Genomic DNA, 21782 nt, shown 5'->3' on the forward strand with positions numbered 1-21782 from the left:
TGCATATTATATTATTTTTCAAAACTGTATTTTTATGTCTGTTACTAGCTTGCATAAAATAGTTTCAAAATAAATTTTGAGAATTACAAAGTGGGGTAATTAGCCGGTGGAATGCCCAGCTTTCATTTGCTGCATTTGCCCACACGCCCAAACTTTCTGGAATCCATTTAAAACAAAATTATGTATCAATTGGATTTTATTTAATTTTTACAATTCTGAAATATATAAATGTAATATTTTTCAAGGTTTTATATTAGTTTCTAATAAGTAATGTAGAATGAGGTTTGATGTATATGTTTTTACATACCTCCTTTGCATTTCACATGGCTTTCGTGTTAGTGGTCATTTTTTATATCTCTTATCTCTTATCCGATCGTTTTCATACTTTGCCATATTGCTAATTTTGGTCATCAATATACGTTATTAAAATTTTAAGATATCTATTAAGAAATGGTTTCTTTTATTTAGCATGGGGATATTATAAAAAATAAAATATATGTAAGTACATAGCATGTATAAATTTGGTAAGCGTTACATTTTTTACTTTATCTATGTTTTTGTTTATAACCATCGAAATTTTCTATTGATTTTCAAAAACGGTGGCCCCAAAAAAGCATCCATTCACACCTCCTTATAACCCCACCCTTATTATATCGTTACCTTACTTTAAAAGGGTTCTAACAGTTAAAACAGGTGCAGTTAGAACCCTTTCAAATAAGGTAACAATATACGATAGCGATAATAAAAATCTCAAAAAAAAAGTATTTTCTGAGGCAGTTTTCTGTACGGCAATTTTCCTATGCGACGAATTTTCTTGGGGCAGGAGATCCGCGCGCACGATTTTCGTAGCGGTGGTTATCCTGAATGTTATAAAAACCATAAAAAAGGTTGTTAACCCAATGGACGCCCAAAGCGCCTTAAAGAAACCAAAACAATTGTATTTTCTGTTTGCTTAGTCAGGCCACACACAAATATTTCAGGATGCATTTATTGAATACATATATTTGAATGGTGGCACGCACACCGGGCAAAATATTTGTTGCATAGCGTAGTATGAAAAACGTAAAGGAGGTATGTAAAAATAAATGCTTCCTAATTGTAGCGTGTACGTTGCGTGCTGTTTTGGTGACTGTTTAGCGGCCTGACTTAAAATTCATATGTCATCAAATGGTAAACGGACTACTAGTCATATGTGAACCAGTCACAGGACAACTGGTCGCTCTAGGTCGGTCACACTAAAACTGGTCACACCCTAAAACTGGTCACGAGAAAACTGTTTGACCGATTTTAGGGTGTGACCAGTTTTCTCGTGACCAGTTTTAGTGTGACGGGTGATCACGTGTGACCAATCTAGAGCGACCAGTTGTCCTGTGACTGGTTCACATTTGACTAGTTATCACTGAACCCATCAAATATAGTCATTCCTAGAAAAATTTTGTGTGCGGGGGTCAACTGCCTCCCCCAGCCGCCTTGAAACGATGCCCCTGTTTAAGGTCTGTTCATACTTAACAGCACTGCACGACTCCGTTTCAAATATGTCATTTTATTACATTTCTATTCATATTTACCTACACGTCGCGGTCACGTCACGTTTACAGCATTTTGGCCGAGTGCAAGGCAAAATCGGCTTACTTATACATTACAGGCCATGACGATACGGCGCAATATTGCTTACGTCGTATTGTCGAGTACTTACAATATGAATGCATACATGTGCATTCATATCTACGCATCAGAATACATGTCAGCAAAAATGTTTCGGCGTTTATCGAACGAAAAATTATGTATAATCGCGTTGTTGTTGAAAGAAGAAGCTCAAGAAGGCAATAAAAAAGCACGGAGGCGTTTTGATGTGCATCCCATGTTAAAAAATAGAAAAACCAAAGGAGAGTTTTGGACACTGTATAAGGAGCTTGTGGATGATGGATAAAATTTTTTTAAATATTTCCGTAAAAATTTAATTTAATTTTTTTAAATATTTGCGCCAAAACCATGTCGAAAGATTGAACAGCTGTCAACTGTCACTATTGATAATCGGTCCAAAACAGCAAAGCGGCAGACTCATGGCACGTAATTCGCGTGTATATTTCCACGATGGTCAAAAAAACGGATACGATACGTTGACGGATGTTGCTGTAAGGTATGAACAGGAAATGTCGGGTACTGCTGTAAGCCTGCCGTGGCGTAAATGTGACGCTTGGTATGAATATACCCATACAAAATATACCAAAGAATACTTTTCGTACGGCCGGATACCTGCTGAAGTCGGTACGTGCTGACTAGGTATGAACAGATCTTTAAATGCACATTTCAAATTTGAAACCGCCATATTAGCGAAACACGGAAAAGCGGGTGCAATTCGACGAGGGCAAAAATAGCGAGGAGCAAAAAAATTCGCTTATTTATAGAAACGTCACCAAAAAGCAAAACAATCGGCCAAGGTCGAGCATGGCCGTTCTTAGACCTCGCGAGTTGTCTGCGAGCGAGTTGCGGGGAGGGGAGTGCGGTGTGCGGCGTGCGGCGTGCGTCGCGGTCTTCGAATCAGCCCTGACCGGGGCTTCGGATCAGGTGTAGGAGTGGGAGTGGGAGTGGTGGGGGCGCGGGAAGCGGAAACGGAAGCGGAAGGGATGTGTCGCTGAAGTGGCGGCCGGGTGCTGGCGGCGCATGGCGGCGGGGGCGGCCGGCTCGGACGGGGGGGGCGGCAGCGCAGACGGGGGCGGTCGCGGGGGCGGGGGCGGGGGCGGGGGCGGGGGCGCAGCGTGGTGCGCGGCGGCCGAGCGGCAGGGCGCGTCGCTGGCGGCCGCGGCCTGCCAGTGGTCGGCGGAGAACGGCCAGACCGACCTGCCGCGGACCTTCTTGCGCATCTTCTGCGAGCGGTTCGAAGCCGAGGTGGCGAAGATCACGGCGACGAGGGCCGGGGCTTCGGCGGGCGCGGGGGCGGGGGCGGGGGCGGGGGCGGCCGACTCCACGCTGCCGCCCCCGCACACTCCGCTCTCCCCCCATCTCAACGGAACCATCGAACAAGAGGAGCCAAACAAACCTGTTCACAGACACTTCTTCCGGAGGCTCTCCTTCAAAGGCCTACGCAGAGGTAATCATTACATCCACACCGAATCTTTTTATTACTGTCACAACATATCAACAACTCTCCGATATGTAAACATGTTTATTTATATGTGAACATCGATGATTCGGTGGTTGAGTTTATGTCTAGCACTGAGAGATTCCAGGTTCGATGCTTAAGAGGGCTGGACAGCAGCGCCTTGTCCATACAAACGTACTATACTTCTCCCTAGCTCAATTATGGCACTAGAGAAATTATTTTTTAATATGCTATGGATATCCACCATTGGGGTGCATCTATAGTTTTATTTTTTTGATTAATTATTTTTTATATGAGCTAGGAGCCGCCAAACATCTATAAAATCGCCTCTTTTTTACACCCACGAAACGAGTCCAGCGTGCTTATTTAACGGTCGATTTTAAAAAAAATACGCCGATAGATGCACAGAAAGTATCTTTCTCATATCGATGATGAAATTTTTTTACAAAAAATACGCCGATAGATGCACAGAAAGTATCTTTCTAATATCGATGATGAAATTTTTTTAAAAAAAATACACCGATAGATGCACAGAAAGTATCTTTCTCATATCGATGATGAAATTTTTTTAAAAAAAATACACCGATAGATGCACAGAAAGTATCTTTCTCATATCGATGATGAAATTTTTTTAAAAATTGGTCCAGTTTTGGAGGAGAAAATAGTAGAGTACGAAACCTCGATTTTGTCAATTTAAAATACGTTTTATCTGGTCGAAGCGCAACTCAAGTCGCATTCACTCAATATATATATTGATATATATTGTCGCATTCACTCAATATATACATACACTCAATATATATATCGAAGAAAGGAACGGTAACAAAATTAAGGTTTCAGGTGTACAGCCCTCTTAATACTTCTGGTTAGACTTGAATATTTGAGTCGATCGTTCCTTATATCAGAGAAGAGTTTGCCAATTTATCTGATTTCCATTGAAACGGTTTCTCTAGTTGGCAAAAATCGTCCCACCTGCTGTTACAAATATCTGAATTAGACTTATGTACGGTATGCAAAAATGTATGTACAAATCTAAATTCATAGATGTCTCAATGGATTGATTATTTCATTAATTGATAATTTCGTGTTCTTCAGCCCTCGAAATACCGTGATTTATATAATAAAAATGCTGCAATGTTTGTAATTAATTGTCTAAAAAGGCGCATTGGGGTCTACCTGTCAGGCCTTCCTTTTATATATTTTATTTATTAGAATATATGGGGAAGGCGGCAAAGCCAATAGGTTCATGGAGATTGGCTTAGTATATATAATGAAATATAACAATAATAAAATGAAAGTAAACACTATAAAGGATATGACAACAGAGAATACCAAAAGATACAAGGAATGAAGATAAAAAAAAACACCTGCAACAGTAACATATTAAATAAAATAAAAAACAAAAATATAGAAAAGATATTAGGAAAGAAGAAATACATCTAGCTTGTTTTTAAAAATATTAAGGTTTTCAGAAATTACCATGTTATTGGGAAGACTATTCCAAACTGTTTAAAAAGAAGGAATCTCTGATCAATATATTCGATTTTTTTTCTTTTTGGAGTCTAAGAGAGTGACCTTTGAGATGAGTGTTTTCATTGAATGAAGTTTGGAAATACTACATATCACAATTATAATGATTATTTAATATTTTAAAGCCTTCGATTAAGTCGCCTCTTATTCTTCTCGTCTCCAATGTAGTGAAATTCATTCTTTTGAGTCTTTCTTTATAAGAAAGTAATTTAAGTTCAGAGGGAATCTTTGTCATTCTCCTTTGTACCCTTTCGATACATATAACATATTTTTTAAAATGAATATATATATATAGTAAGATTCCCTCTTATAATTCCCTCCTATATATAGTAATACAATATAAGAGTAAAAAAATACGTAGGTCTATTCTAATAGCCACTGAACCAGCGATCATCATGTGTTTTACACTTTTTTGTTGTTAGTATTTATAGTATTGTTGTGTAGGGGTGGGTTCAGGATCCAAATGATAGGCCAAAGTCGCTTCACAGCATTTATTTAACTATTTCTATTAAACTATTAGTGTGTACCTCCTTATAAAGGACAAGTTGCACACCATAGCTTTCCCGATCCATTTATGTATCTATTGTCTAGGCATGTGCAGGTCTACCGTGGTTAGCCGTACACACTCCGACACTTAATGAGTACAGAAATTTGTGTTAAGCTTATCTGTACAGTCAAACTTGCTTACTATGAGTATTACAGAACTGATAACATTAACATAAGCTCTGCTCTTGTACCTTATTTTATGTAATATTCAAGTAGGATGAAAAATATACAATTCCATTTGTCAGCTAATATGTCCCGATCGAAAAACAAGTTTTTATTCTCAAATTATACGACTACTTTATGAATATAAAGTAATCGTATAAATCGTATACTCGATGAATATAAAGTAATCGTATAAATAAATATATTATATTATATGTATACTTTTTTTGAACATATTTTTTCATCATTGAAGTAAAATTTTCTTCCATATACGATTTATTTGAACGCGTTCCTAGAATGGAAAATTGAATAAATCCTTTAAACATGAAAACAAAATAGATGACTGATGCTGTAAATGTAATGCTTACTTTAAATTGAAAGAGAGACGTAATTTGAATAGATTGTATATGTATAAGCTTTAAAAATATTGTAGTGCATATTTGCATTTTTAATTTTTATTATAATATATTAAAAATAACTGATATAAATTCGTTATTTTTTTTTAATTTGCTAAGAAAAATAAGATACGACAAAGGTAATATATATATTTTCATGTTAGCAGTGGTGGATTTACTCACCCCAAGTTTTATTAGGATTTAGCCCCCCAAAGGGCTAAGCATATTTGATGAATTATTTCATTTCTTCCATAACAATTTAATACGACATCCTAAAGTTAAATCACTTTCTGAAGAAGAAAAAGCATTAATTTTTTTACTAAATGCATCACATTTAGCTTCCGAAAACTCCATGTTTGCACTTATCAGCCAGAACTTATTTATAGTAGGAATTTCAATATCCTCACCTTGATATTTTTGTGTAAATAACGTTCCACGCTTATTGTTTTCTCGTTTATGCGCGCACGTACGCATTTCCGAAAATGCATTAAGTACGAAAAAAATAACTGCTACTTAGCTTTGTAACTTTTTACATATTTTATGTGTAATGGGTTCAATACCTGGCCTTGTGTGTTTGTATATATATACATATATAAGGACCCCTAGAAAGCCCTGGCAAAGTTACAAAGTAAAGTACCACTGCATGCTATAGTGAGTTTTTTATTTATTTTTTTATTTAAGATATTTGCAATCGACCCGTCGGTCATAAGCAGATTTTATAACATAGTGAGTAAAATTAAAATGCAGTAGAAGTGGTAGTCAAAATCAAATATTATTCATTCATACTTTGTATCTAATATATAATTTCGAAAGAGACTTTTTATGTATGTATGCAAGGTTTGTTGGTAATAGAAAAACAAATCAAAGTTTCTATGTCGACAATTCGATATGGTTGAATTTTTTTTTCGATTCAAATACATTTAATAAAAAAACAAGTTAATATTTACTATTCGATTCGCCATGTTTAAGCTGTTTATAAACAACTAGTATACTATATAGAGTAATAATTTACAGAATGATTTGGCTGAAATAATAATTTGTGGTTTTGTAATTTTTTTTATTAGGTAAAGGATTATTTCACAAACAAAACTCGGATGAAGTGGAACTGTCTGGTCATTCTGGAAAGCAAACAAAAACAAAGTTAGCAAAGATAGTAGTAGAATGTCGCAAAGAGGGGCTAGTCAATTATTTGACACCCGAAAGCTTGGATCAACCTAGTGGACCTCACAAATGGGAGAAATGCCGATTAGCACTGGTTAAAACCGTCGGTGGATACATGCTAGAGTTTTATTCTCCGCCAAAGTCAGACAAGCCTCGCAGCGGTGTATTTTGTTTCCTCATCACCGATGCGAGAGAAACAACAGCCCTCGAAATGCCCGACCATGAGAACACATTTGTTCTTAAGGTGATATATTTATTCTGATGCTGTTGTTTTTTTTTTTTTTTTTGATATTTCAAAGTATTTAAATTAAAATTATATATTTTCAGGCCGATAATAATATGGAGTATGTAATTGAAGCGCACGATTCAGAGGATATGCGCTCGTGGTTGGCCACCGTGCGTTATTGCATGCGCAGTGCCCCGACGTCTCAACCACCTCCTGGTGCATTGGCTTCTAATACTGCGGCTGCAGATCCGACACTTGCAGCAGAAGCTACACCTGCGGGAGAAACACCTGTTTCAGCACCCGATTTGCCACCTCGGCGACCTGGTGATTGTGCTACGAGCAGTAGTAATTTCCAACTATCTAGTGAAGCAATGGCAGAAGAAGCCACCGAATCTGGTGATTATTATCCTTGATTCAGATTTCAGTAGAATATTGTGAAATGTATTTATAAAATATCGTCGTTGAATTTTTAGGCGGTGAACAAGAGCAAGACTTAGCAGTACAATTAAGAAATTGGCCGTGGTTTCACGGGACTCTCGCTCGATCGGAGGCAGCTCACAATGTGTTGATTGGCGGTGCGGCCAATCATGGAGTGTATCTTGTGAGACAAAGTGAAACGCGTCGTGGGGAATTTGTTTTGACTTTTAATTTTCAAGTATGTGTACCCTAAATGTGTTTATATTATGTAGGAAACAATTTTAGCATTGCAGTGTTTTGATTTGTTGGTATGGATTTATTTTTTTAGGGGAGAGCTAAGCATTTGCGGATGACTTTGAACGACCTGGGTCAATGTAGAGTGCAACATCTTTGGTTTCCTAATATTTACGATATGTTGGAACACTTTAGACAAAATCCTATTCCTCTAGAAAGCGGTGGTACCGCCGACGTGACACTCACAGACTATGTCATCAATAATCCACAGCATAGACAAGTGAGAACCACCTAGATACTATTCTTTTTGTTGTACATATCGTTTGTAATATTAATACATTAGGGTGTTTCTGTGGACTGATATTTTATATTATATTTTTTATACACGATGTACATTTACAAGGAGCAAATTTAATGCATTTTACAATCTATTTGAATTTGTGCGCATTTGTGAAAAAATCAGGGCTGTGGAGTCGCTGCAGATTTACCGATTCTGATTTTATCTTACGATTCGATTCTGACTTTGACTCCAAAATCAGACTCCAACTTGAACGATTTCAGTAATATCGACTTTTCTTGCCAACGTATAAAATTGTTAGTAATAATAATAGCGATTTTCGAAATATAAAAAATTTAAGGAATTTAAAAAATCACTAAAAATTTACATGTAACCCAATTTATTGAATTATTAGTAATAAAATAGGTATAAATAAAAAGTAAGTACATTGTTTGTGTATGAATTTCACAAAAGAATCATTTTAATAAAAAAAAATTGAGATGGATGAACAAGGAGGAATTCAACGATTTAATATGTAATTTTTTTAAAGAAACTATTAAATTTTTATTTATTCGTGGATTTATTTCAATAAAATTGGAGACTAGTTGACACATACCTTAATACTATTAATGAAGAAAATAATAAAAAAGATTCGGTTGATATTTTTATGACTCCAACTCCGCTTGAAATGCTGCAACTTCACGACTCCGAATCCACAGTCCTGGAAAAAGTATAAAAACCACAACTGTTTTATCGCCAGCCACTTATTCAGGGTGTGTAAAGACTGCCAAGGATTTTTTTAAATGAAAATGTGCTTTTAACTGAATTTTTATTAATGAAAATTTACATATAGTCAAATAAATATTTTAATATGCATATTTACATTAAGTAGTTCGCTAGATTGTAAAAACAAAACAAAATTATTTTTATTGATGAAACATGTCTTGAGTTTGTAACAATTCAATAGCTGTACAATATTTCAAATACTTTTTAAAATTTATAATGAAATTGAATAGAATACAACTATAAAAAAGACTGTTCTGTAAAAATACTATGCTTATAGACGAAACTAATTTTTGTAGTAATTAATTAATTAGTTATTAGTGCATAAAATAAGTCTGACGAGATTTTGGTCAGTGGTGGTTTTCGCACAGTTATGGTGGGCCGATTCCGGCTTAATCTTAAACGTTTTATGTTTTGAAAACGTTTATTTTTAGTAGTTTAAATACATACAATAAGGAATTCAAGTAAATGAGTGTGTTTAAATTTGGCTCTGTATCTGTATGCATTTAATTTTAAAAAGTCTGTGTAGTATGTTAATAGCTTTAAACTTTCAAGTGTTTTGTATATAAGTTGTATGTAAATATATTTTATAAATGTACAAGCCCACCCAGTCCATGAGTAATAATTTTAGTTTTTATTTGTAGCCTATATAAAATGATACCTGTAATACCTATATACCTATCCTTCGCTTTGTGGAATAGATTCTATGTGACAGCTTTCATCCTTTTTGTCTTTGTATTAGTTTTTGTTATTTATTGGTAATATGGGTGCATCCAAGCATCGAACATCAATGCGCCCTTATAACCAATAAGTACCTAATTGTTTTTTTATATTCTATATATTATTTCCATAAAGTGAAGGATTGACGTAGTAGATGGTGTTTTGCGAATATTATTACTCATTGACAAAATTCATGTTGAATGTGAGAAAATTTTTATTTAACCCATTAACTGTGATAATTTGATGTATCAGCATAACACTTAATGCTTTTCGAATGCGACTTGAAAAATATACATATTATATTATAAGAAGTCTTCTGACAATGCAGAATAGACGCCGAAAATTTATGTCACAGTTAAAGGTCTATTCATACTGGCACAGCACTGACCGGCAACTGCACATCAACAGCAGTTGGAAAAGTATTCTTTGGTACATTCGTAAGTTCCGTAGTGTGTACATGGAGTAGATGTAACTGCAGTGGTCGACAAAATCTATTCATATGGTACAGCAGTACATGTCAGGGTAATGTATCAAGCAAATCCGGTTTTCTTTAATGTGGAAATATTCGACGCACGACGTGACGTCATAGTAGCGAGTGCACACGTATAAACGTAAGTGCGCATGCGCAAGTGAATATTTTCAACGTCATATTGTAACAATATTGACTCGACAATATGACCCAAGCAATATTGCGCCTTATTGTAACTTGATTTTGCCTTGTACTCGGTCAAAACTTGACTGATTGTGCGCTGCTGTATAGTATATTAATAGAAGTATTCTTTTCCGCGCACTGCTGTGCTGTGCCGTTGCCTTGCAGTGTTGGATTGTACGAATAGGCCTCAGAAGGTTATTGAATGAATTTGAAAATTAGTACAATGTTTTTTTTTTTTGCATGTGCACACAGAGATGAGCTTGTGTACAAATGATTTTACAAATTACAAATATAATTGTACAAATTTTTTGTCTTGCAACTTAGCTTTTCGTTTGTTGTCTTTGTGATTCGTATTTATTGCTTTAATTTGATATTATATATGTATGATGTTGTCAGCTTTCTGTGTATGAATTGTTTTTGTCAATAGTTGAATAATTAACAAGCTTGCCATTAATTTTATGTGGTCGATATTTATTAAATTCAATGCTGTAAAGATAATACATCTTTATATGGTAAGTACATAAATACATGTATTCATCCATCAAACAAGTTGATAAAAGACATACGTAGATATATTATATTTAGGTGGATAATTTTAATTGCATTTTTTATTATAAATACTCGAGATTTATTATGCATATATTTTGTCTACTATTTTAATGTAAGTAGTCTAAAATATGATTGTATTGCATGTTCAGTGTTTTGTTTTATGTTTAGCTGTATTATTTGTATTTTATTTTATGTTGATGATTTGTCCCTACTTTTCGTCATAATTTGAGATAAATGAAAATCATGTACGTAAATTTGATTGTGCTGTTGTGTGCATCTATGCATTTTTATAATTTATTTAAATTTTTTGTGTGTATTATTACATATACATGTGACTATCCAGTGAATTTGTTCTTACTATAGAGGGAAAATCAATAACGATGATTTGAAATTGTGCTGATATTAAAATATTTTTAGAGACATGCATAATGTTTTTATTTTTTATATTATGTAAACTGATATATTTTGGTTAAATAATAGTTATTAATTTTGTAGTTCTTATTTCTGATCCTCATTAATTAAGACCTCTTCTCTTTTCCTATGATCATCCATACAATTATATTTAGAAAATATTGTATAACTCGATAGTGAATTCGAGCATATATTGATGTCTGAGAGATTTAAAAATATATTCGAACGAATTTTAGATTATATTTCTGTTATCATTTTCATAAATGATGAGAATCTACATATGTATGTACATATATACACATTTTAATATTTTTTTTTGAGCTTGAAATTTCTATTCAATGCGGTGTTCGGTGAGTTTTTGTCAATATTGTCTTTTTTTATTTGCGGATTTTAACTGTCTGAATTTTCCAAAATGTAACGATTTTCTCATATTTTTGGTTGATTGTTCGAAAGTTAAAAATAGATACATTTTAAAATTAGCAATCGCTGTTTTCAAATTGATGTTGATAAGATTTATTCATCTATTGAAAAAGCCACAAAAACATAAAATTTTACAGATCATTTAAGATAAATTCATTTTATCATTACAGCTTACTTCCACACACGGTACTGATGTACGGTTGAAAAGGTCAGATCTAGAAGCTATTTGGAATATAACGGCAGCCAGCTCTGGAACTGAAACCACTCCTGACGATGAAGAGAATCCAAATGCCCCACTCCATGCTGTTGATAATCAATATAGTTTCGTCTGAGTAACTTCTTATTCATTCCTTTCAATATAATAGTAATACTGTTTACAATTATGTAATCTGAGGGAGACGAATATGCATGTTATCAATTGTAATAATAATTATATTATAATAGTCTTTTTTTATATACCATATTTCAGATACAGATCTGAGTCTGAGCACAAATTTAGCTTTAAGTGATAATATCTAATCGTTATTAATGGATTTTTCAATTAACGAAAGGCCTGATTTAATTTTAAGCAGTTTTTTTTTACTACAAATGATTTGATATGCAAAATGTACGAATGCTATGAATGAGAATAAATAATGACGCAAAAGAAAAATTGCTTGGTAACAATGCAATATTTTTCGTAAATTTTTTCAAGAAAATTGTAAATAAATAACATTTTAATGAGAAATGTTCCACTTGAAATATTATGACTCAAATGATTTTTTATTCAATTGAATTGTGTGTCAAATATATCTACATATATGTATGTATAATGCTACTTTATTTAAATGAGTTAAATTGTGTCGACTAGGTTGGTTTTATTTTAATATATAAATAAAATAAATGATGTACATACATACATACAGATAGTGTCAGTCATGGAAATCGCAGCGGGTTGAATTTTTCAATCCTTTTTTTGTTACATATGCATGTATGTATATTAGTTCTAGTTGTCAAATCAAAAGTATCCAAACTACATATAAAGCTTAATTTAAGATTTCCATGAATTGACAGTATTTGTTTTGCTTACATACATACATACACGTTGAATTGGAAACACTCATTTAATGTTTAAAGTAAATAATGGGCTTTAATAATTAGCATATTTATGTATAAAGATAATATTTATTTTTTTTCATAATTATGTATGTAAGTATATATTGTAAATATTTAAGAATGAAGTAAAATATATATTGCCATTCTTTTGATGAAAATGTGTGTATCATATTATATTATAATTACATATGTATGTATTGTGTAACTTTAATATATGTATGTAATGTTTATAATTGTATTGGCATCATACAAATATTTTAAACCATCCATACTGTTATTTTATAAGTGATTATATTTTCAAGACGTCACGTTTGTATGCAATTGCTTTATTTTTCATGTTTCGCATGTGCCATATAACTGAAGTCCCTTTATTATTTTTTAATAGTTTTGAAGTTGAAACGATACCAGTTTATTTATAATACAATATATATGTATTAAAAGTTCTATAACTTATAATATACGTATGTATTCGTCAGCAGACGTAGAATGCAATTATGATCTGAAAATTTAAATTTATGTAATGTTTTTGGAAATTTATGTTACACCAATTGGAGTTACTGCATTTAGTGTTAAAATTTGTAAATTTATTTGTATTTTTTAGTTATATTTTTGTATCTTAACAAAAGATTACAAAATTGCCATGATTATTCTATTTTATTATTGCATGTGTAAAATTTATTTTTTATCTGGCATGAAGTTTTTTTTTATATAAAATGATTTACTTGACTTTATTGGAAATGCATTAAATTAATGCATTTTTAGTCATGTCAAAATATTCGATGTTTGAATATTAGTAGCTAATGAACATTAAAATATAAATCATCGAATCATCCAGCTTCCAGATCAAAAAGGCAGCTTTCAGCCATTTAATTTTTTCCTAAAAAAACAGGCAATTAAAAAGAAAACCCCACTAAAAATTAGTGAAAACGAGATATAAAAAAATTACACTGATAGGGCGAAAACGCATTGAGTGGTACGTGTTTTTTTTAGATACTTTTAGACATGCGATAAAAACGCAGCACTCCTAACCCATATACAACATGGTACACAGTCCCAAAAATCACCCCCTGTAATGTTTTCGATGGTATTTTATACTTGTATTTAACCTTGCTTGACAGGGATCGATAACGGTGAATCCCATATTTGAAGGAATGTAGGAAAAACTTGTCGGTTGCATACGGATATGCATACATGTGCGACCTCCCAAACATATGCATTCTGCACGTGCAAGTACACCCGAATTCAGTTTGGGGATCATCCGCTGTTTACGGTCACAGCGGGAAGCCAAGGACGTGTGACGTCCCATACCACTCAGTGTGTTTTCGCCCTTAAAGTAATTGCCAGTGTTGCTAATTATTTGATAAGCGCTTTTTCAGATTGTAAGTTGGAAGCTCAGAATTATCAACGACAATGTATCATTAAACGATCACAATTTATAGTATAATGATATTTTTTTTTTATATTATAATAATTTATATTTTTGTAACTTTTTTTCATATAAACTTTAATTTAGCAAAATTGGCTGCGTAAATATATAGTACATAATTAAAAAAGCGCGGCCATCTTTTTATTTAAACAGTATGTATGTAAATATTTTTACCTTCGTAATTACACCACAGTGTTCTCATCGCGGCTAAATCTCTATTTTTTATGGGAATTATGGTTTGAATGATATTTATTGAATTTGAGGGCACTTAGGTGACAAAAGTATAAATAAACAAAATTGTAGTGCATAATTTTGCATCGATGGTTTGGAATGTTATACGAATATAAAGTTCCTGTGTGATTATTTTCACTTTAATTTTTGCAGTTTGGTAATATATTTATGTTTATGTTTTTTCGAATGTGTTTTATATATGCCTTATATATATATACAAACTGGATTTAATGCTGTGTTTATGATGACTTCTTGCGTATTCCTTTCAAGGGGTGACTAGGAATGTCGTGCTTAGTGAAATTTATTGTAATATTATATGTGTGCGCACACATAATATTATAAATGTATTTGTAAATGCGTAGCATTCATATAATGAAAACATTTAGCATCTAAGTTGGATTTATGCATGTATAAATATATTTATATATATATACCAAGTATATAGAATATTATAATATAAATGTTACTGTGTAAGTTGGTGCATGAAGGATTCAAATACGAATTCCAATAAAACATAAGCTGTTTAAATCATTTTGTATTCTATTGATGGCGTGTAAGAAATAAACTGAAAATTCAAACTCAAATTGTCGCAAAATTATTTCGTGTATGCACATATCTACTATATTCATATATTCATTACTTTGACATTTAAAATTCTTAATTTTTGACCGTCGAACATACGAGGGAAAATTTGTAAAGTGAAGGCAATTAATTTTCTTCCAATTAAAAAAGTAATTCATTAAAGCCCTTCTCACGTATTTATAAAAGCTGCTTAATTATGTTTAAGTTGAACGTTTTCGATTTTCTTTTTCACTGCTTCGCCTTACACAGTTTCAACACCCTGAATAGGCTGTTTATTTTAGATTGTGTTAAATGGAATTATTTCACATTAGTGGTAGCTAAAACAATAACAATGTTTTTACCTATTGTCACTATCAGTCATTGTTACATACGTCACAGTGAAATTATAATTTCACTGACGTTTCAGTGAAATCGTAACTGGTTACATTTTCATTGGTATATTTCAGTGGGTTCGGTGATTATTCCGCAAAAATCTCGATCACGGAACATGTAGCACCCAAAAGCTCCATCAATCTAAAGCTATCTACGCGAAATATTGTACAAACGAGAACTCGAGTACCAGTTATTCCGTATTCGCGATTTTTGTGGCAACGATTGTCGTGCGCGCGATCGTAATTTGCGCAATAATCCGTTTACCGTTCAGTGAAATAATATTCAATTACTTTTTCACTGGCCTGTATCAGTGAAATTATGATTTTTGACAGTTGGATGATAGTGCGTCGCCGACACGAATTGCACCACCCCACGTTACAACCCCGCTCTTCTTCACCCCTACTCCAATGCCGAACTCGCTCTCACACGGCCTCCCCGCAACCCTGCTATTGTCCATTCCCACTCTCCTCATGGTCCACTAATCATTTTTCAACACATTTCAAAAAGTGTCTTATTTTCACAAGTCAAAAAGTCTTATTTTCAAGTAGAGACGATTGATGTTTGAACATGGTGAATTTCGTTTTTACGATTTTTGTGATTTTTTTTCCAGATTGACGATATTTAATGTTTGAACGCGTGGGTCGGCTATGCATGGGATGATGAACAAGTGGGATGAATAGTGCTGTCGCAGGTCACGGAAAGTGGAACCGAACCTTGAGGTGCATATGTCTCATCATCATCATCATCTACAGTCATTCACCATCCACTGCTGGATGAAGGCTTCTCCAACACGCTTCCACTTGTATCTTTTTTGCGCAACTCTCATCCATCTCACCCCACACATTTTCCTTATTTCATCTACCCATCTTCCGTGCGGTCTTCTTTTTATCCTTTTGCATTCTCTCGCGTACCATTAAACACTTCTTTTGTCCACCTTTCGTCCATTCTTCTAGCCACGTGGCCCGCCCATTGCCATTTTAGTCTCTTTACTCTATTCACTACCTTTGTCACACTTCTCACCCATGTGTTCCGCATTCTGTTTTTTCTCGTTATGCCGAGCATACAGCGTTCCATACTTCTTTGAGTGCATTGGACTTTGTGTAGCATTTTGGCGTTGAATGTCCAAGTTTCACATCCATACGTCATCACTGGAAAAACGCATTGATCGAGGATCTTTTTCTTCAGGCAGATTGGCAATTTTGATTTAAAAACAACATTCATTCGTCCAAATGCACTCCATCCTAGTTTCATACGTCTCTTTATTTCTTCTTCGTTACTATCGGACATGTCAATTATTTGATCTAAATATAAATAATTATTTACAACTTCTACTATTTTCTTATCTAATGAGATGCTATAAGGCAGAGCCACGCAACCTCTTGATATTCGCGGCACTCATTGTTTACGACTTGTAGAGTATTGTTGCGTAGGGGTGGGTGGAGGATCCAAGTAAAAGGCCAAAAGTCGTTTCACAGAATTTATTGATGATTAAGGAGATACACGCAGTGTCACTGCTAAGTCCAGAATGCCCTGATATCGCCTACGTACCGCCTTATAAAGGGTAGATCTCTCAGGACGCCTAATCTGTTAACCTGTTGTATAGTCACGTATTCGGATATGTATTTCCCCGATATTGGGTCTCCCCGTACCGATTCTGAGAAATAACTAATAACGGTCATTGTTTAGCCTAAATGCACTTAGAGTCCAGATATAATCTTTGGAAGTAAGTGCATGCATTTAGTTAATCCGATAACAGATATCCGTTGGTCTAAGTACAATTCGCTCAATCCACGGCGTACGTAACAGTATGTTAGCTACGTATGTACATACATATGCATTTCATAGGCAGTCATTAGCTAGTACATACATACATAGGTGACAAAACGTTAACTAACATCGGTTTTCTCCCTCACACGTGATCGCACGCGTTAGATCGAAGTGATTCTCGCGGCACCAAAACTGCCGCGTCACTCACGTTACGATGCTCTGCTATAAAGCATGCAACAACTATTTAACATTAGTTTGGTCTTATATACATTAATTTTCAATCCTACTTTCTTACGTTCCCTGTCCAGCTGTGTTAGTCTGTTAAAGAGGTCAGCTGGATCACGAGATATTAAAACCATATCGTCTGCGAACCGAAAGTGACGCAAGAAGCGACCGTTGATGCTTAATCCGGCTGTGTGCCATTCCAAGCTCCTGAACACGCCCTCAAGCATGGCATTGAATAGTTTAGAAGATATGGTGTCTCCTTGCACGGTCTCCGTGACGGGCCAGAATGTTAAATTACAGACAACGCAAATATCGGAAGGCAAAGATCGAAAATCGAAAGATTTGCGCGTGCACATTAATACGGGAGAAAAAGCCTGTTCCTCTTGTTCCTGTTGTACCCTGCTCGCGCAAATTAAGTGAGTATGTACCGTTTACCATGCACCTTTGTTTTTTGATCTTTCGACTTAAGATCTTTCGATTTTCGATCTTTGCCTTCCGATATTTGTGTTTTCTGTAATTTAACATTCTGGCTCGTCACGTAGACCCCTCCTTGCCTTACTCTTTTTCCTATGATAAATCTATCGTGTCTATCTGTATCTGAAAAATACATATGTATGCACAAACATATGTGGTATATGGTGACATTGAAATCGTTTTCTGGCATGGGTATTAGTTTTATACATATGTACATATATACGTAAATTCCTCTTATTGATTTACCTTCGCGTTTTGTTTTAGAGTCGTAATTCTGCACAGAAGTGGCAGTTCCAATTTCAGAATGGATTAATAATGTATTTTCATCTGTTGTATTTTCCGCTACATAAATTTATTTAAATATCATGCGTTTCAGATCGTGTTTTCCAGTCGCGCTCGTTCGACTCGAACATTTCCGCCGCCACTGCCTTCATCTAACATTCTCGACGTGTCCGGATCACGTGAACGCAATAAAACATGAGCAAAGAACTCGTGCCACGTGCGTGCGACGTACGTATTATGTGCCATAAGGTGTTTAAACCATCTGAAATTTCAATAAAAACACTCCCACCCCTATTCTCCTCCTGGGGGAGTGTTCACCGAGAGCTGTCTTGATTATCGCGGATGAGAGAACAGCGAAGGTGTACATACGCTATCGGCCATTTTTCATTTGTGAAGGACGTGAAAAAAATATGATAATATTAAGTCCGAATATAAAGTTCCCGCGGGATATCTGCCGAAGTTGTTTATCAAACCGTGTGAAGTGGTAACCCGTTGTATGTTTATATACATATAATTATTTCCTTGGGGGTTTGCGTTTGTTGACTGGAAGACTAAGTAGTGTGACTTATGGAATTTTGCTTTTGCCCTAGTTGTGCAACCGCTAACGGTACCGGCTCCAGTCTTTCATTTCATTTCCTTCGTAAAATGCTGATTTTCAGAGCAAAGTGAAATGAAGGATGCGCAAAGACTGCATTTGAGTTTTAATTTACAAAGGAAACGGACGTTTCCGGACGGAAAACTAATTTATCTCATTTAAATTGGAGAGAGATTTATGAAACACTAGACAGCGTTGCGCCGGTGGATGAAAGTTGGAAAAACCTTCATAGAACCTCGAACCTCGAAAATTTGTCTTCATATGACTCATTCATTGAAGATTGAGAAAATCCAAAAACGGTTTCTCAGATATCTTTATATGGAATTGCGATGCGGTGCAAACGATCGAAAAGCGCCAGACAGACTGAACCACAGATTAACGACACGTGTACCTTATGCGTGTGCACTGCTCGCACTTACACTAAGCGAAATCTACCCGAAGTCCCGACATGCCTACCCTGTATACGTTCTGTGCTTCTGATACTTTAGTTCCGAATTTTTCCTAATTAAATTATTAAAAACTCGCTAGAAAGATCCAACTCAATTTGAATAATTTACATTTTAATAATTGCATCTGTGCACATCGAAAGGTTACTCGTCATCTGATGTGCAATTTTTCATTCGTGCAGTCGAGAATTGCGTTGCGATTGTGTGACTGGCCACAGTGACGCATTAGAGTACTCTGTAATGTCACTGTGGCTAATATGTTAAAAATAAAATAAAATATGTACATATGCTAGCACGTTAAACATGCTTATTTCATGAAATTGTCAAAAGCTCGGTTCATAAATGCTGCAATACTATTGATTACTTTATCTATGTACGTTGTAACAATAGATGAAGTTTTGTGATCATGCGAAAATTTGAACTCGAGATTTTGACTAATTCGAACTCATGAACGTTTTCATGAAAACGTTTTCTAGAAAAAAATGTGTGTGTTAAGATGTGGGTCTGTGTATTTTGGGGATATTTCGAACACCGTTAGTCATATCGAACTGAAACTTGGTATCGGTTATTGAAATGCTTATCGATAAGACGTAAATTTTCAAGTTGATCGGCAATGGTACCTCCCCTTATAGGTGTCCTCTATTTTTTTGTTTAAGCTTTTGGATTGAATTATCTTCGAAAACCACAACAAATGAAATTTTTTACATGTAATATAAATTAAAAATTTTAAAAATATTTTTACCTCAACCGGAAGTAGTATTTTTACTCTAGAGAATCGAGGTTTTTTTTTATGCTTTTCTCAGAGACCTGTTAATATATTGAAAATGAAATTTCATATCTAAAAGTTTAAACTTAATACTGAGTTATACATATATAAAATTTGGTGAGCACCTGTCAACCGGAAGTGGAAGTGTACTCTTATTCGATTTTTCTTCCACTATTTTTTCGACCTTTTGAATATGTGTGCTCTTCTCGAGAAAATTCAAGTATACTCCTTGTATCAATGTGTTCATATCATGTAATATGAAAACCGGAAGTGGGATTTTTTCGTCTTAGAAAAGTCAAAAATGTTGTGAAATGCACAAAACGTAATTCGTAATCAGTTCGTAATTTGTAATTTGTAATTTCTAATTCGTGCATCAATTTCTTTCCGAAACCAGTCGTTTCAATTTCTTTAACTTGATTCGTGTTTCAATTCCTTTTCGGTACAACACTAGTTCAATATTAATAGTTCAATAACTCTCTTCCATTTGGGCCTTACAGGGATGTTTTGTATTTGTAGTTGTTTCTTACATATTTATTGAAACTGGCTGTAGGTGCAAGGCATTCCTAATGCTATATTTTATTTGATATTTTTACTTTATCTGTTATTATTAAATGCTATTTTTTATGTTTATGTATGGATGTATTTATGTTTATGTTTAATTGTTATTTTATTTTATTTTTTTTGTGTTATATTTTTTGACCATTGTGGCGCTTTAGGAATTCCTGTTATGCCACAATGGTCTGTTTAGAATAAATAAATAAATAAATAAATAAATATAGTGGTGACAAATAGTAAGTAGGATGGTTTGCCAATCTGATGGGGAACCGTTTCAACAATTAAATCAGATAAATTGGCAAATTCTGATTGGAAGTGATCGACTTGGAGTCACAAATACCCAAATCTGACCAGCAGCACTACAGAAATACTCAGAATAGATTCTTTTCAATCGAGGTTAAACCAGGTTAGTATTATATTAGCGCAACCACCGAGGTTTTACATAGTTTGTAAAGAAACCATTGGATGTCAGCATTTATTAATGCGGACATCGTATTTTTATGTCGTTTGCCCATTTTTCCGATGATCGAATTCATTAGTGTCGTTGCGCCCTTATCGCCTCGGAGTGTCGGGGAAGAATTTTTATCAATGTGCCCGAATAATTCTGATCAAAGTTGAACAAATACTGAATACGTAAGCGTTTTCACTTGACAAACAGTTTCGGAATTGGAGCCTCTTTGAAGTACGGAGAGCAGCTCCCGCTCTGCTTTGTCCCCGTAGCTTGTGAAAGAAAGTAATGGGAAAACGGGGGTAGTGAGACAAAGCGACGGAAACGTGGACATAAAGAGTGCCACATTTTAGTTGACCTTATTTTATACCGCTTTCCGCTTACTGACGAATCTTATCGTTTATTCCTTATGCTCGTTCAGTTTCCTTAAATTAAAACAGTTTTAACAGAATTCTGAACCTTGTGTAGTTTTGTTAGCACAATCCGTCTATTTATACTACATATAATTGAAAGCGAAACTTACTTGCCAATGTTAAACAATTCGACTATTTGCCTTTTAGTGTCTCCGAAAAGGTTTTCTTCAAAGGTTTGTCTTTGAAGAAAGCCCAATAAATTTAAGTAGGAGTGAATTTTGATATTGATTAGTGGGTTGGATTTTTGGTGGTGCTAATTTGAGTGGAACTTAATTATTTTTATTTCATTTCCACGTCAGGTTTCCATAACAACTTCATCGCCGCACGTTTTTGTAGACACCTCTATCGAAAATATTCAAAAACTCACCAAAATATAGATGTCTTTAAGCTTTATTAGTATTAATAGACTCCGTTATAAAGAAACTGAATTTAAATTAGCTTCATAAAACGACCTAGCTCAAGTACCCGCCGGTGGGCGCACGGCGACGAAGTGACCGATACTTATGGCCAAACTTGTAC

The 21782-nt window shown here is 34.5% G+C and overlaps 1 protein-coding gene across 1 annotated transcript; it reads left to right on the forward strand.

Moving 5' to 3' along the window:
* Positions 1 to 2664: 2664 nt before the first annotated feature.
* Positions 2665 to 11248, forward strand: Lnk (SH2B adapter-like protein Lnk). The gene is made up of 5 exons (XM_077431630.1): positions 2665 to 3091; positions 6801 to 7141; positions 7225 to 7519; positions 7597 to 7778; positions 7869 to 11248. The coding sequence occupies exons 1-5, from the start codon at positions 2665 to 2667 to the stop codon at positions 8067 to 8069; spliced, it is 1446 nt and encodes a 481-aa protein (XP_077287756.1). The 3' UTR covers positions 8070 to 11248.
* Positions 11249 to 21782: the final 10534 nt, after the last annotated feature.

The sequence above is a fragment of the Arctopsyche grandis genome, chromosome 5 (genome assembly GCF_051622035.1).
Source record: "Arctopsyche grandis isolate Sample6627 chromosome 5, ASM5162203v2, whole genome shotgun sequence".
NCBI lineage: Eukaryota > Metazoa > Arthropoda > Insecta > Trichoptera > Hydropsychidae > Arctopsyche > Arctopsyche grandis.

Excerpts from the sequence above, each read along its gene's own strand:
- Lnk (XM_077431630.1), top strand. The coding sequence starts at position 2,665 with ATGGCGGCGGGGGCGGCCGGCTCGGACGGGGGGGGCGGCAGCGCAGAC. Across the intron at positions 3,092-6,800 it reads CTTCAAAGGCCTACGCAGAG|GTAAAGGATTATTTCACAAA; the intron begins GTAATCATTACA and ends TTTTTTTATTAG. Across the intron at positions 7,142-7,224 it reads AGAACACATTTGTTCTTAAG|GCCGATAATAATATGGAGTA; the intron begins GTGATATATTTA and ends ATATATTTTCAG.